The 17,023-nt window shown below is 46.4% G+C and overlaps 1 protein-coding gene across 1 annotated transcript; it reads right to left on the bottom strand.

The window, feature by feature from the left end:
* Positions 1–1,228: 1,228 nt before the first annotated feature.
* Positions 1,229–12,667, bottom strand: LOC124274751 (carboxypeptidase B-like). Its single transcript, XM_046710121.1, has 8 exons — positions 12,562–12,667; positions 11,900–12,007; positions 11,219–11,317; positions 8,470–8,580; positions 6,435–6,522; positions 5,392–5,603; positions 2,539–2,623; positions 1,229–1,607 (listed from the first exon to the last, which is right to left on the bottom strand). The coding sequence occupies exons 2-8, from the start codon at positions 11,993–11,995 to the stop codon at positions 1,402–1,404; spliced, it is 897 nt and encodes a 298-aa protein (XP_046566077.1). The 5' UTR covers positions 11,996–12,007; positions 12,562–12,667; the 3' UTR covers positions 1,229–1,401.
* Between the last annotated feature and the right edge of the window lie 4,356 nt (positions 12,668–17,023).

The raw sequence follows: 17,023 nt of genomic DNA, 5'->3' as shown, positions 1-17,023 counted from the left end.
ATAGCTTTAACTTCAATTTGGAAAGAGACACATAACGAAACTCATTATGCATATATTCGCGCGTGTATCATATTCACGCTGAAACTAAAAATATGTTTTGCTCTGGCTCGGAAAATGCAAGAATTCTGACCTTGTTTGTAAGATTTAATTTCACACACTCGAGAAATAATGTCAGTTTCGTGGAACCTTGTCTACGTTTTACAATACTTTGTTAATATCTGTTTGTTGTGTAATGCTGCAGTATTCCAGCTTCACGGCGGCAGTCTGTTAATAATTGAGTCTGGACCAGACAATCCTCTGATCAACATCATGAGCATCGATCTGCGCAATTGGGATACGATGTGTCAACCAAGTCAGTTTTTACATTGTTCATGCAGGTGCCTTCAAATATCTGTACCTGACAAACTAGTGATGGATGTCATGAGCACATGTTTGTTTACTTTTTGGTTGCTTAACGCCACAATCAGCCAAGTCAGCGAGCCTGACCACCCGGTCCCGTTAGTCGCCTCTTATGGCAAGCATGGGTTACTGAAGACCAATTCTAACACGGATCTTCACGGCTTGTTGCTTATAAACGTAGTTTACGGTACAATAGCCTTCTTGAATGGGCCACAAATGTTAGTTCCCTGTAACCATAGTTCCTTCGATTAAAATATACGGCAAGTGGTCGGGTGCAAAATTAAGTTTCGTTATATCCTTCAGCTGGCTTGACGTATCAACCAAGTCAGCGAGCCTGACCACCCGATACCCTTCGTCTTCTCTCACAACAAGCATGGGTTGCTGAAGACCAATTCCAACCCGGATCTTCACGGGTACTTTGTTTATGAACTAAACCATGCATTTAAGATATCTGAATAAGGTCCACTGATTCGGACAGTCAAGTTTGGCCCATGTGCCATCGTTGTTCATTGTGCCGACCACCGGTTTGCCTGATTATAAATCCATTATTTCCAGAGTTCCACATTGCTGAAATATTTCCAGATTGGGAGGTAAACAACAGCCAAACAAACAAAACATTTCCTTGTGCCAGAAAGATAAGAGATTAAGGACACATTTATTTCAGCAAGAAAGACCTCGGTTACGCGTCACAGAATCAGAAACGTTGTTAATCAAATTTACACTCTCGAAACTTTTCTTTAATGTACAGGATTCGTAATATAAACGAGTTCTACAAATCTCGGATATTATACAATTATAGACTCTTGTAGAGGTCGATATCGGTTGTATATTCTTGGATATTGTTCATAATCATCAAGCTAAAACGCGATCGAGGTGACGTCATATTATATGACGTCATTTCATTATTACGTTATAATGACTAGGCATCATCAAGGGATTCACCATAGCGATAATAGATACCATTTTTTTGTGGATATGTAAGAGGTCGGCGTGTTTGCATAATTAGAAGTTGCAGTTCGGTGCCCCCGCGTTCATGTTGCATGCCATGGCGACCGTGGAGAGCCAGAACTCGTAGCCGTTGGGGATAATGTATTCAGCGCCGATGGTGAAGCCGGGATTGTTTGACTTGGGTCTCAGTTCGTAGGTGTAGACGTACCTTGCACCACCGCTTAGCATCGCCCAGTCGTCGCTAGCACCGGACACTGGGTCTGTAAAGTGGTCGAGTAAAGTTTCAATGCATAGCAAAAATATCATTGTGCCGAACTTACTGTTGTCTCGAAGTATCAACTTGGTTCCCGCGTATTCCTTACCTAAATAACTCGAAGTAAATTCTTTAGTCCGTTCAACATGGACACAACCTTGTTTGACTGTATAAAGTAATAATTAGTCTGAGTTATTGTGAAAATTTTGAGGTTTAAAAGTAACTTTCTTTCTCGTAGCAAGCCCTAGCCTAAATATAGTACAGTGCAATAAAACCAAGTTTCACTAATGGTGTCATACCGAGACGTGATCATATTTGTATAGATCGTGGTCTCATTCTCGGTCTAAAACATCAAAGCCATTACGTCACAAAGTATTGACGTCACTATACGCCCTTCTAGTCTGCCCTTGGTAACCGACGTCAAGATGCATGTGGGGTGTCTTTGCCAAGTGCAGTCTCCTTCAGTGTAACTAACTCCGTAGCGCCTATTTGTTGGTTTGTAGTTGCTTCACTCGGCTAACATCACTGGTGGAAACGATACATTTAATTCTTACGATGGGAATAATGGTTCAGCTCGACTTACAATTAAACTGCGACAACGTTGCTAATTATGCCTATGCCCTGTGTCCTACAGAATCCGTGGAGTCCGTGGAATGTCACGTGATTTGTAAACTGTCATTTGTCATTTGTTTTCTCCGTAACGTTTGTCCTAACGTAGGGGGAAGACACGTCAAACGGAACAGCACATTAGTTAGCCCTGAACGAGGATTATTACTTTAGGTCAGCGACACCGTCGCTTTTCTGTTTGTTTTCTGCTTCCCGTTATAACGTCGCTACAGTATACACAAAGTTTCGCTGATGGCATAGTAACGAGACTTGGTCACATTTGTAAAGATCATGGTCTTGAGATGGCGTTTTAACGAGACCTCAGTACTTACACAGCACATCAGGTCCATGGCCCCATATGTAGTTAGTTCCGAATGGCGCCTTTAGCGCGTCGTTCATCAGCTCAGCAACGGCGTCCTGGATGCAAAAACAATATCACACACCTTCACAGAGAAACATCCATCATGATTCTCCACGGTCTATGACGTCATAACACTACCACCCATGTGTAAACTGACGCACAAAAGAAAGTACACACATTCGGGTCTATCGACAATTTCGGGTAATTTATATAAGCCCCAAACACCTGATGTGTGCTTTCTTTTGTAAGTCAGTTTAATCGACAACGAGTCGAATAGTGGGCATGTCGCTGCTTGTATTACATACGTACTGGATGTCTGTTGCTTGTATTTCATACGTACTGGATGTCTGTTGCTGGTATTACATACGTACTGGATGTCTGCTGCTGGTATTACATACGTACTGGATGTCTGTTGCTGGTATTACATTCGTACTGGATGTCTGTTGCTTGTATTACATACGTACTGGATGTCTGTTGCTGGTATTACATACGTACTGGATGTCTGCTGCTGGTATTACATACGTACTTGATGTCTGTTGCTTGTATTACATACGTACTGGATGTCTGTTGCTTGTATTACATACGTACTGGATGTCTGTTGCTTGTATTACATACGTACTGGATGTCTGTTGCTTGTATTACATACGTACTGGATGTCTGTTGCTGGTATTTGAGGGCCAGTGATGTAGCCTAGTGCTTCAAGCGTTCGCAAGCCAAGCCGATACGCCGCACTCTGCAATATTCCAGCTGTATGGAGGAGGTCTGTACATAACCGAGCCTTCATCAGACAATCCAGTGATCAACAGCAAGAGCATCGTATTGGGATACGATGACATGTGTCAACCAAGTCGGTGAGCATGACCACCCTATCCCGTATGTCGCCTCTTACGACAAGAACAGGTTACTTAAGGTTAATTCTAACTCGGAACTTCACAGGTCGCCAAACCGAAGACCTGGGCTCGGTTTTTCACGCGATTACAATGTGGGAAGCCTGTTTCTCGTGCTGAAGGCAGTAATTCGACTAAAACGAAAGCAAGACAGCAAACATATATACTGGAGATATAATACCCGTTATTAGCGAAGATGATTCTTTCAATTACACTGACTACTGACAATCACTACAAATAAACCTAGCAACAACGTTGCCTAAGAACAACATACTCTAGACGCCACTAGATACGTTACCCTCCTACCTTTATGAATTACTGAAAAAATATCAAAGACATGTTAGAAGGTATTAGTTTACACGAAAGCTACGTGCTTTATGCAAGTCACGAAAAAACATTTTTCAAATGCATTAATATTTAGGTGAAATGCATCTTTTTCAGAAGAGTTAAATTGTCCATGCCGAAATAAACCAATAACAGTGATTTAGATGTCCAAAAGAAAGGATGAAATAATATGCTGCTTTGAGACAAAGATAAACTATTTTTCAACTATTAAATCAAGAAACAACTGTTGTAGAGTGTGGAAAATTGTAAAAGGATCATTCCTATGATTTGAGTCTTTTAAAACATTTTCTGCTGATTTGAATCAGTGAAAACAAATAAAACGTATCTTTGATATTGTGAAAAAGTGCTTAGGAACATCTAAAATTATCTTTGTTAACATTTTTGCTTGCAAAGTAACATTTTTCCATTTTGTGTTTACACAGCAATATCAGTCGCCAAAGCGTAGCAATATTCAAGCAGTATATGCCTCCATTTCATGTGAAGAATGATTCTCCAGGGTATGAAGAGAGCCTAGAATGCATGATATGATACACAAGTACGAGAAATATGCCAGGATTAACAGCTGAAGAGAGAGAAAGAGCCATTGGGATGTTGCAGATGGGGTGGACATACAATGCTGTTGCCAACGCCCTCGGATGCCACCGTATCATGGTTATAAGACTTATTCAGGGCTACAGACAGACTTGGGTCACCGTAGACTGACCAAGAAGAGGATCTCCATGCATCAGAAAGTTTCGTCCTCACTTGAGTAGATTTTAAGAAATTAAGGAAGGAGGGTAACGTTTCTTTTGGCGTTTAGTGTATATACAGTAAACTCCGTTTATAACTAACACCTTTAAAGCCAGTGAAAGGATATAACAAAACTTTATTTTGCACCAGACCACTTGCCGTATATATTAGTCGATATGAGTATAAGGAACTATGGTTACAGGGAACTAAAATTTGTGGACCATTCGAGAAGGTTATTGTACCGTAAACTACGTTTATAAGCAACGAGCCGTGAAGATCCGTGTTAGAATTGATCTTCAGTAACCCATGCTTGCCATAAGAAGCGACTAACGGGACCGGGTGGTCAGGCTCGCTGACTTGGCTGAATGTTCTTATGACATCCATCACTAGTTTGTCTCGGCCTCTGAGAACAAACTGACGCATAAGAAATGGGGCGGTGGGGTAGCCTAGTGGATAAAGCGTTCGCTCGTCAAGCCGAAGGCCCAGGTTCGATTGCCAACATTGGTATAATGTATGAAGCCCAATTTTGGCGTACCCCGCCGTGATATTGCTGGAATATTGCTAAAAGCGTTGTAAAACCATACTCATTCACTTACTCTTAATCCGAAATACGTATAAGGAACAACGGTTATAGCGAACGGAAATTTGTGGTGACTTTAAGTTTGTTATAATCATATTTGACATAATTAAGCACCCACTTAGAGGTTGGATTTAGCGCTATATAAATTTTCAGCATTATTATTATTATAATGATCATGTCACCACTTCGCCGGCGTTGTCCGGGCGGACTTTTGCGTACGAATAGGGCGTAAGCAACAGCTGCGAGTTCGTTATAATCGTATTTTTCTGAATGATCATCTCACCACTTCGGCGGCGTTGCCCGGGCGGTCGTTTGCGTACGAATAGGGCGTAAGCAACAGCTGCGAGTACGAGTGGACAGCAAGGTAAGCGAGAAGACGTTGACCTCCGGAGTTGATCTCTGACACTTTGTTCCTGATAGCCTGGGCCTCGGCCTCTGAGAACACCGACGTACCGCAGTAGATGTCGCTCGAGCACTGGTTACTGACGCCGACGGCTGTGAAAGTAACGTCATAACCACGTCATTGGTAAGTACATGCCAGGATCCTGGGCCTTTATTCTCGAAGCGTTCGTAGCCATAAGAATTCTTAACTTTGATCGTAGGCAACGTGTTAAGAATGGGCTTACGAAGTTCGTGGGGCCTACGAACGTTCGAGAATAGCTAGTCTGATCCACAAAGTATTCGTAACGTTACGACCTGTCGTAACTTTACAGTTCCCCATGGTTTACGAACGTCATAGCGCTACGAACGCTTTGTGGATAGGGACCCAGCTCTGTTTCTGTATGATCAGATCAGCCTTCAGATAACCGAGGCGCGGAAATGATAGACGAGTGGTTGATATCAAGAACAACGAAAGCTACAACACATATTGTAAACCCCTTTCCGAAAGGGCCCCGAGGACCCGAGTTCTTTTTGTTCTTGTTTTGGGGGCGGTGGGGTAGCCTAGTGGTTAAAGCGTTCGCTCGTCACGCCGAAGACCCGGGTTCGAATCCCCACATGGGTACAATGTGTGAAGCCCAATTCTGGTGTCCCCCGCCCTGATGATATTGCTGGGAGATTGCTAAAAGCGGCTTTAAACAAAAGTCACTCACTCACTCCCTTTCCGAAGCGTGCTGCTTTAACCTACAGGGACATATATACCCTTCTTGTCCAACACCTCTTAATAAAATTCAACATGCAACACGCACATAACACCCGAGGACATATTTTGGTCCCATTTCAACCCCCCAGGAAACGAAACTACAATCCCCCAGAATACGAAAGTACAACTCTATAGTTAGCATCATGAGCATAGAGGAAATGACGTCACAGGAAGTGAAGACTCACTGTTCCAGTATGCGTCGAAGTTCCTGTTGAGATCGACACCTCTGCAGTTCCCTTGGGGTTGAGATCGGTTCTTTCTCCACAGCCTGTTCTGTGAATACAATATTTACATCATGATCCCTAATTTCAAGGATTCGATCAAGCCCACAGTACCACGTGGTTATGTACTTACATGGTTACTGAGGCGTTGGGGTAGCCTAGCGGTTAAAGCGTTTGCTCGCCACGCCGAAGACCTGATTTCGATTCCCCACATGGGTACAATGTGTGAAGCCCAATTCTGGTGTCCCCCGCCGTGATATTGCTGGGATATTGCTAAAAGCAGCGTAAACCTAAAATCACTCACTCCAGGGTGTGTGTATACTCGCAGGGTGTGTGCGCGTGCGTGCCTATGTGTATTCACAGAAGTGTGGGTGTATTTCAGGGGCTTGAGAGATTTCCTCGTGACGTTGATGTACTCAAACTGGAGTACTTAAAGCGTTAAGGGGGTGTATCCGTAGCATGGGTGTATTCACTATGACGATGTAGATGTACTACAAAGGGCGTGGGTGTACTTACACTGGTATGGGTGTATTCACTATGACGATGTAGATGTACTACAAAGGGCGTGGGTGTACTTACACTGGTATGGGTGTATTCGTAGCATGGGTGTATTCACTATGACGATGTAGATGTACTACAAAGGGCGTGGGTGTACTTACACTGGTATGGGTGTATTCACTATGACGATGTAGATGTGCTACAAAGGGCGTGGTACTTACACTGGTATGGGTGTATTCACTATGACGATGTAGATGTAGCGGGTGTACTTACACTTACACTGGCATGGGTGTATTCACTATGACGATGTAGATGTATGACGATGTATTCACTATGACGATGTAGATGTACTACAAAGGGCGTTGGTGTACTTACAAAGGGCGTGTAGGTGTGTACTGGGTGTATACACTGGTATGGGTGTATTCACTATGACGATGTAGATGTACTACAAAGGGCGTGGGTGTACTTACACTGGTATGGGTGTATTCGTAGCATGGGTGTATCCACTATGACGATGTAGATGTACTACAAAGGGCGTGGGTGTACTTACACTGGTATGGGTGTATTCACTATGACGATGTAGATGTACTACAAAGGGCGTGGGTGTACTTACACTGGTATGGGTGTATCCGTAGCATGGGTGTATCCACTATGACGATGTAGATGTACTACAAAGGGCGTGGGTGTACTTACACTGGTATGGGTGTATTCACTATGACGATGTAGATGTACTACAAAGGGCGTGGGTGTACTTACACTGGTATGGGTGTATTCACTATGACGATGTAGATGTACTACAAAGGGCGTGGGTGTACTTACTATGACGATGTAGATGTACCTACAAACGTGTACTTACACTGGTATGGTGTATTCACTATGACGATGTAGATGTACTACAAAGGGGCGTGGGTGTACTTACATGGTGTTCACCATGGGTGTATTCACTATGACGATGTAGATGTACTACAAAGGGCGTGGGTGTACTTACACTGGTATGGGTGTATTCACTATGACGATGTAGATGTACTACAAAGGGCGTGGGTGTACTTACACTGGTATGGGTGTATTCACTCATGACGATGTATTACAAAGGGCGTGGGTGTACTTACACTGGTATGGGTGTATTCACTATGACGATGTAGATGTACTACAAAGGGCGTGGGTGTACTTACACTGGTATGGGTGTATTCACTATGACGATGTAGATGTACTACAAAGGGCGTGGGTGTACTTACACTGGTATGGGTGTATTCACTATGACGATGTAGATGTACTACAAAGGGCGTGGGTGTATTCACTGGGTATGACGATGTGACGATGTACTGTACTAAAGGGCGTGGGTGTACTTACACTGGTATGGGTGTGACGATGTAGCTGTCGCATGGGTGTATTCACTATGACGATGTAGATGTACTACAAAGGGCGTGGGTGTACTTACACTGGTATGGGTGTATTCACTATGACGATGTAGATGTACTACAAAGGGCGTGGGTGTACTTACATTGGTATGGGTGTATTCGTAGCCGTCAGGATTAGCGACAGGAACGACGTAAATGTCGTAGTTGTCCAGCATGTATTTTGCGTCAGCGTCCATGGCGTACTTGCTCACCAGCTGTAACATAAAATAGTGTTATTTCAAGAAATAGACACATTTATTAAGGGCGTTCACTTTTCGAGGGCGTTCCAGTGGTCTAACACGCTGCGGTTCTCCCCGCATGCACAGTTGCCGTTTTCAGTCACGCCATGAACTGCTGATCCTTGTATTCCAGTGACCCTTGAAGATCCGGGTTAGAATTGGTCTTCAGCAACCCATGCGCATAAGACGCGAACTGTCTTCGCACCGCTTCTCGTCCGCCCATGTTTGCCTGAAGCATGTCACCCATCAACTGGCCCAGCCAATGGGTGTCTGCTAGCTTCTCGACCAGCTCGATTATGTGTCTGCCTCGATACTCGCTGCAATATTGTTGAGTGCGGCCCAGCCCATATGTCTTATAGATTCTCGCCCAGCTAATCGCTGCCGGCTTCTTGCCTGTGTCTGCTTGCTACCAGCCACTCGGTAGTCGTCCAACCCATGTGCTTGCAAGCTATTCGTCTAGAACCTACCTGCTCCAACGCATGTGCCTGCCAGCTTCTCGCCCATCCATGCGACTCGCTGTCTCCATGAGTTAATACCTCCGTCAGCTACCCGTCCCGCCCATTTCCGTCTGGTTGCGCATTTTTGTCTGCTGTCTTCTCGCACAGCTTCTCGTCCCGCCCATGTTTGCCTGCTAGCTACTCGCCCCGCCCACGTTTGTCTGCTAGCTAGTTGCCCCGCCCACGTGTGTCTGCTAGCTAGTTGCCCCGCCCACGTTTGTCTGCTAGCTAGTTGCCCCGCCCATGTGTCTCTGGTAGCTACTCGTCCCGTCCTTATGTGTCTGCTAGCTACTCGCCCCGCCCACGTTGGTCTGCTAGCTAGTTGCCCCGCCCATGTGTCTCTGGTAGCTACTCGCCCCGCCCATGTGTGTCTGCGAGCTACTCGCCCCGCCCACGTTGGTCTGCTAGCTAGTTGCCCCGCCCATGTGTCTCTGGTAGCTACTCGCCCCGCCCACGTTTGTCTGCTAGCTAGTTGCCCCGTCGTCTGCCCCGCCCACGTTTGTCTGCCAGCTACTCGCCCCGCCCACGTTTGTCTGCTAGCTAGTTGCCCCGCCCATGTGTGTCTGGCTAGCTACCCAGCGCCCATGTAGTTTCTGTTCTGTCCTAGCTACTCGCCCGACCACAGCTACTCTCAGCGCTCATGTGTCTGCGAGCTACCGCCCCCGCCCACGTTTGTCTGCTAGCTAGTCTCCCCGCCCACGTGTCTCTGGTAGCTACTCGTCCCGTCAATGTGTGTCTGCTAGCTACTCGCCCCGCCCACGTGTTTGTCTGCATGTGCTAGCTTGCCCCGCCCATGTCTGCTAGCTAGCTGCCGCATGTGTCTCTGGTAGCTACTCGCCCCGCCCACCTTTGTCTGCTAGCTTGTTGCCCCGCCCATGTGTGTCTGCTAGCTACTCGCCCCGCCCACGTTTGTCTGCTAGCTACTCTCCCCGCCCATGTGTCTCTTGTAGCTACTCGTCCCGTCCATGTGTGTCTGCTAGCTACTCTCAGCGCCCATGTGTGTCTGCTAGCTACTCGCCCCGCCCACGTTGGTCTGCTAGCTACTCGCCCCGCCCACGTGTGTCTGCTAGCTACTCGCCCCGCCCACGTTTGTCTGCTAGCTAATCTCCCCGCCCATGTGTCTCTGGTAGCTACTCGTCCCGTCCATGTGTGTCTGCTAGCTACTCTCAGCGCCCATGTGTGTCTGCTAGCTACTCGTCCCGTCCATGTGTGTCTGCTAGCTACTCTCCCCGCCCATGTGTCTCTGGTACCTACTCGTCCCGTCCATGTGTGTCTGCTAGCTACTCGCCCCGCCCATGTGTCTCTGGTAGCTATTCGTCCCGTCCACGTTTGTCTGCTAGCTACTCTCAGCGCCCATGTGTCTCTGGTAGCTACTCGTCCCGCCTATGTGTGTCTGCTAGCTACTCGCCCCGCCCATGTGTCTCTGGTAGCTACTCGTCCCGCCCACGTGTGTCTGCTAGCTACTCTCAGCGCCCATGTGTGTCTGCTAGCTAGTTGCCCCGCCCATGTGTCTCTGGTAGCTACTCGTCCCGCCAACGTTTGTCTGCTAGCTACTCTCCCCCGCCCCGCCATGTGTGTCTGCTAGCTACTCTCGCCCTGTCTTATGCCCCGCCCATGTGTCTCTGGTAGCTACTCGTCCCGCCCACGTGTGTCTGCTAGCTACTCGCCCCGCCCACGTGTGTCTGCTAGCTACTTGCCCCGCCCATGTGTGTCTGCTAGCTACTCGCCCCGTGTGTCCTAGCTACGCCCCGCCCATGTGTGTCTGCTAGCTACTCGCCCCGCCCACGTGTGTCTGCTACTGCCCCGCTTACTGCTACGTCCCGCCCATGTGTGTCTGCTAGCTACTCTCCCCGCCCACGTGTGTCTGCTAGCTACTCGTCCCGCCCACGTGTGTCTGCTAGCTACTCGTCCCCGCCCACGTGTGTCTGCTAGCTACTCGCCCCGCCCACGTGTCTCTGGTAGCTACTCGTCCCGCCTATGTGGTGTCTGCTAGCTACTCGCCCCGCCCACGTGTGTCTCTGCAATACTAGCTACTGCCCCGCCCACGTGTGTCTGCCAGCTACTCAGCTTGTTGCCCCGCCCACGTGTGTCTGCTAGCTTGTTGCCCCGCTACTTACCCGATCCATGAAGTACAAAACAGATGCTCCAGCAATCCACTCCCTGGCGTGAATCAGTGACTCGATGAATATCACCGGCTTAACTCCTCCGGTACCAAACTGTGAGAAATAGGAATCAATACTGCAACTATAATGATAATGCGTCAGATTGTTGAATAGAAAATGAACTGTTGGCCAGCAAAAACAATTCTGTAATGCGTTTGTTATTTATTCCAAAACTATTTACACAAACAAATTTCATGAGAGAAACCTTTCTGATTTTGCAGCTGAAGTTCTGAAGTCAAGGCGGGACAATAAATATTAGCATTTATATTTAGATACCGTCTCGATAAAAACCGAGGACGAAAACCCGAAGATACAGACCTGGCAAAGAGTTTAGTTTGAAACCAAATTACATTACATTTGGAGCATGGAGTATTGACCATAAGAGGTTTAAGTGTTCAGTTTGGTCAAAGTACAATGGTTACATCCAGGTCAAATGTATATAGTTGTGGTAATAAATAGTTATCGTTCAAGATGGCTGCTGTAGCGGCCATTTTGAGAATCGGAACGGAAACTGCTGAACAATCTAGGGGTTCATCATTGGCGGGAGAGAGGCCCGCTCTTCCAATCAGGTTGGCTAATTGTTAGCCCTGACTATTCGTGGGGGTTTGGGGGGTAAACTAGATGAGAGGACCTTACCCTGATGTATGCGATGTTTCGTCCCTCGTGGGTTTGGGGACTCAGGTTGCCGACCTCCTGGACGAGATTTGGATAACTGTTCCTCATCCCAGTCATAATGTCCACAATCTGACACGCAAAAAAACGATAAAAATCAGCAGCAGCATCGTCGTCGTCACCATCATCATCGTCGTCGTCATCTTCATCATATTCAGCAGCAGCAGCAACATTTTCATGATTATCATCAACAACATCATCATCATCTTATCGTTGCTGCCATCATCCTTGTCGTCGCCTTCACCATCATCATCGTCGTATTCATCATCAACATCGTCATCAACATCAGCATTATCATCATCATCATCAACAACATCATCATCATCATCTTATCGTGCTACCATCATCCTTGTCGTCGCCTTCACCATCATCATCGTCGTATTCATCATCAACATCGTCATCAACATCAGCATTATCATCATCATCATCATCATAGCTATAGCATCAGCATGCAATTTTTGCTACTCAAGCTGCCAACAACATCATCATCATCTTATCGTGCTACCATCATCCTTGTCGTCGCCTTCACCATCATCATCGTCGTATTCATCATCAACATCGTCATCAACATCAGCATTATCATTATCATTTGTTGTTGTTTGTATATCGTAGAGAGGGATACTCACTGACTGATATCTCTTATAGCCTGTGTGGGTGGTGGCCCCTCCTGACCAGTTTATGAAGGGGGACGTCTTCTCGTGGGGGCCGAGGGTCGACTTGCTGGCGCGCTCCATCAACCTGAAATGTGTATCTGATATTAGGCGCCATGGTTAAAGGGACAATCTCTTTGACATTAAAAAATTGTATTTTCTAATAAATGTCGATAAAAAAAATTGCCTTTACAACAAAAAAACATAATGATGATGGTATTAATAACGTATTCTCGACAAATTCGAAAAACAAATGTCGTCAGGCTTGACAAAAAAAATCCCAAAGCAAGATTCTGAAATTAATTAATAAATTTGATTTGTATTTTCTGGAAAATGTCGATAAAAGATTATTCTGGCTTTGCAACACAACTATGATAATGGTGGTATTAATAACGTTTTCTCGTCAAATTCGGAAAAACAAATGTCGTCCGGCTTGACAAAAAAACACACAAATGAACTGAAAGTAATATGTTTTGATTCCCCTCATAATATCTGCAGCCCTTGCTATAATTCTGTTAACAAATAATTGTGTTTATACGCAGGGTGTGAAAAAGCATAATTCAAAAGAGATATCAATGCAAAAATGGGCATCCATTTTTAACCAATCAGGGTCTGGCATTTTTTAATTTCATGGTAGAATTTCAAATACGAGCTCCTGTGAGAAACATGGTCTCTTATAAATAGTTTGAATCTGTTACGTGCAGTTCAATGTCGTTTTCCATGATGGTAATGGGTATTTGGGCGGTCTGCATCAGTGTGCTGAACAGCCCATAGCTGGAAGGAGGCACTCGGATCTCCGAGGTTCTGTTGATGCCAGCAAAGCTCCACACATCGACCTGGAGAAGAAAACAGTTGGAAGTTTAAAACTACAAGAGCCAAACTTCAGAAGAAGCCTTTAGAATGATTGTTGATTTCAAGGAGTTTAGTTTTACGTCGCACTCAGCAATATTCCAGCTATATGGCGGCGGTTTGTAAATAATTGGATCTGGACCAGACAATCCAGGGATCAACAGCATGAACATCGATCTGCGCAATTGGGAACCGATGACATGTGTCAACCCAGTCAGCGAGCCTGACCACCACCTTATATAGTCTCCCTGGTTAAGGTATGGGAGTTATGACCACTTTAGAGCTAGTATCGCTTTAGGTCAAGGTATATATACACGTGAGCCTTAGCGCCAAGACGATCGTAGCCCTATACTTTAACACAGACGTGCCGCCTCCGGTGTTGTAGTGGTTAGAGCGTCCGCCCGGAGAGCGAAAGGTCGGGGGTTCGATCCCCGACCGCGTCATACCAAAATAAGTTAAAATATGGTACTTGTTGGTCCCTGTCTGGCGCTCGGTATTAATGGGTACAACAAGGACTGGTTGGCTCGGAGTCAGTATCTCAGTGGTATCTCAGTGAGCTAGCACTATAAAACCAGCTCAAGTCTGGGCTAGTACAAGCAGCCGCACATACACATACACACACATGCACGTCGCCAAATGAGCGAAATATTCTCAAGTACGACGTTAAACCCCATTTTACCTCACCTAACATAGACGTGATAATTGCGTGGATCAAATTTGTCGTTGAGCCATATTGTGGACACTGCATTGCGTTAAAGCAATCAAACAATCAAACAAACAAACAAATAAACAAACAAACTTGCCCATGGCTCTCCAGTCCTCAGGATCTCACTCAAAACATGCAGCTGTTCCTTGTTCTTGGCTATGACCGACACTAAGCGGTGTCTGAAACATATAAAAATATATAAGCAATTATAAAGATATAGACCAAAGGCTGTCGGAATTTGAAACCTCTGTTGGCCCAAAATGACAGAAAAGTCCCTGCCTATTCGTATCAATACGTTCTCCTGTTAGAGTCAAAGGTCATACAATATGTGATACGACTCTTCTGTCGCAAATAACGGGATAGGCCCCATTTTTGACACGCACCAACTTATCCGACCACCCCGTATTCATTCACTCACTAAACCATCCACTCACCCACCCATCTACCCACTCACGCACCCATCTACTCACTCGCTCACTCTCACCAAGCCACCCAACCACGCACCTACTAACCCACTCACTCACTCAACTACTAACCCACTCAAACCACACACCTACTAACCCACCCATTCTCACCTACTACCCCAACAACGCACCCACTAACTCACCCATTACTAACCCAATTCCACTCTCGCACCTACTAACCCACCCAACCACTAACCTACTAACCCACCCAACCACGCACTCTACTAACCCACCTTACTAACCTACTCCATTTCTCTCACCTTCACGCTACTAACCTACCCAACCTCTCACCTACTAACCCATCACTACTCACCTACTAACCCACTCCACTCTCTCACCTACTAACCCACCCACCTCTCCCACTCACCCATTCTCTGCTCAATCCTACTAATGCACCCACTAACTCCACTCACTCACTCTTACCTACTAACCCACCCACTCTCACTCTCACCCACTCACTCCCACTCACTCACTCTCACACCTACTAACCCACTCTCTCACCTACTAACCCACCCAACCTCGCACCCACTAACCCACCCAAACACGCACCTACTACTAACCCACCCAACCACGCACCTACTAACCCACTCAACCTTCACCCACTAAACCCACCTCACTCACTCACCTACTAACCCACTCACTTCTCTCACCTACTAACCCACCACTTCAAATTCACTCTCACCTTACTAACCCACCCAATTCAATGCACCCACTAACCCACTCCACTCTCTCATCTACTAACCCACTCACTCTCTCACCTACTAACCCACTCCACTTCTCACCTTACTAAACCCACTTCACTCTCTCACTTCTGCAACCTACCTTCCACTCTCTCATCCACTACCCACTCACTCACCTCACCTACTACCCCACTCACTCTCTCACTCTACCAACTCCACCCAACCCTCGTCCTACTAACCCAACCAAACACGCACCCACTCAACTCCACTCCAACCTCACTCTCACCTACTTCAACCCACCCTCTTTCTCAACCCCACTCACTTCCAATACCTACTACCCTCCACTCACTACTCTCACCTCTTGACTACCTCACTCTCACCTACTAACCCACTTCACTCTCTCACCTACTAACCCACTCACTACTCTCACCTACTAACCCACTCACTCACTACCACCCCACTCAACCCACTCACTCTCTACCTACTAACCCACTCACTCTCTCACCTACTAACCCACTCACTCTCTCACCTACTAACCCACCTACTCTCTCACCTACTAACCCACTCACTCTCACCTACTACCTCACTAACCTCACCTACTAACCCACTCACTCTCACCTACTAACCCACTCACTCACTCTCACCTACTAACCCACCACTCACTCTCTACTAACCCACCTCACTCACTCACTCTACCAACTCACTCACTCACTCACCTACTAACCCACTCACTCTCTCACCTACTAACCCACTCACTCTCTCACCTACTAACCCACTCACTCTCTCACCTACTAACCCACTCACTCTCTCACCTACTAACCCACTCACTCTCTCACCTACTGACCCACTCACCACTCTCACCTACTAACCCACTCACTCTCTCACCTACTAACCCACTCCACTCTCACCCACTAACCCACTCACTCACTCACTCACCTACTAACCCACACTCCACTCACCTACTAACCCCACTCTCACCCTAGTAACCCACCCACTCTCACTCACCTACTAAGACACTCACTCACTCTCACCCAACACCTACCTCTCACCTACTAACCCACTCCACCACTCACCCACCTACTCACTCACTCATCACTAGCTCCAATCACCTATCTAGTAACTCCACACTCACCTACTCCACTCACTCATTCACCGAATCATCCTACTCACTCACCTACTAACCCACTCTCTGACTCACCCAATCACCCAATCACCTATTAACTCACTTACCTACAAACTCACTCATTCATCCAATCACCCAATCACCTACTCACTCACTTACCTACAAACTCACTCATTCACCCAATCACCTAGTAACACACTCACCTACAAACTCACTCATTCAACCAATCACCTACTCACTCACCTACTAACCCACTCTCTCACTCACTCACTCTCAGTAAAGAATCCACCTACCCATGAAACGACTGTTTCGCAGCTACACCGTAAACGCCCAAGACAATCAGTAAAGCCCAAGCCTTCATGTTGCTGTCGGCGGCAGAGATCCCTTGCACTGACGCCTTGCCCACCGGCAAGTCATATATACACTTTATCTATACCCACTTGTGGCAACCCCAGTACGATTTACAATGTCAAACCAAAATTAGAAGAGATGGAATGTTATACCGCGTATAAATCACTTCAGTTTTATAATTTAGGGAAGGAGTCTCACTTCAGTATTTCAATTGAGGCCCGGGTGATTAAGTCGTAAAACTAATGAAACGTTCTCGTGGAAAGCG

The sequence above is a fragment of the Haliotis rubra genome, unplaced genomic scaffold, assembly GCF_003918875.1.
Source record: "Haliotis rubra isolate DU_JTF1 unplaced genomic scaffold, ASM391887v1 Scf194, whole genome shotgun sequence".
In the NCBI taxonomy this organism is placed as follows: domain Eukaryota; kingdom Metazoa; phylum Mollusca; class Gastropoda; order Lepetellida; family Haliotidae; genus Haliotis; species Haliotis rubra.
This window is presented reverse-complemented; position numbering and strand designations above follow the sequence as displayed.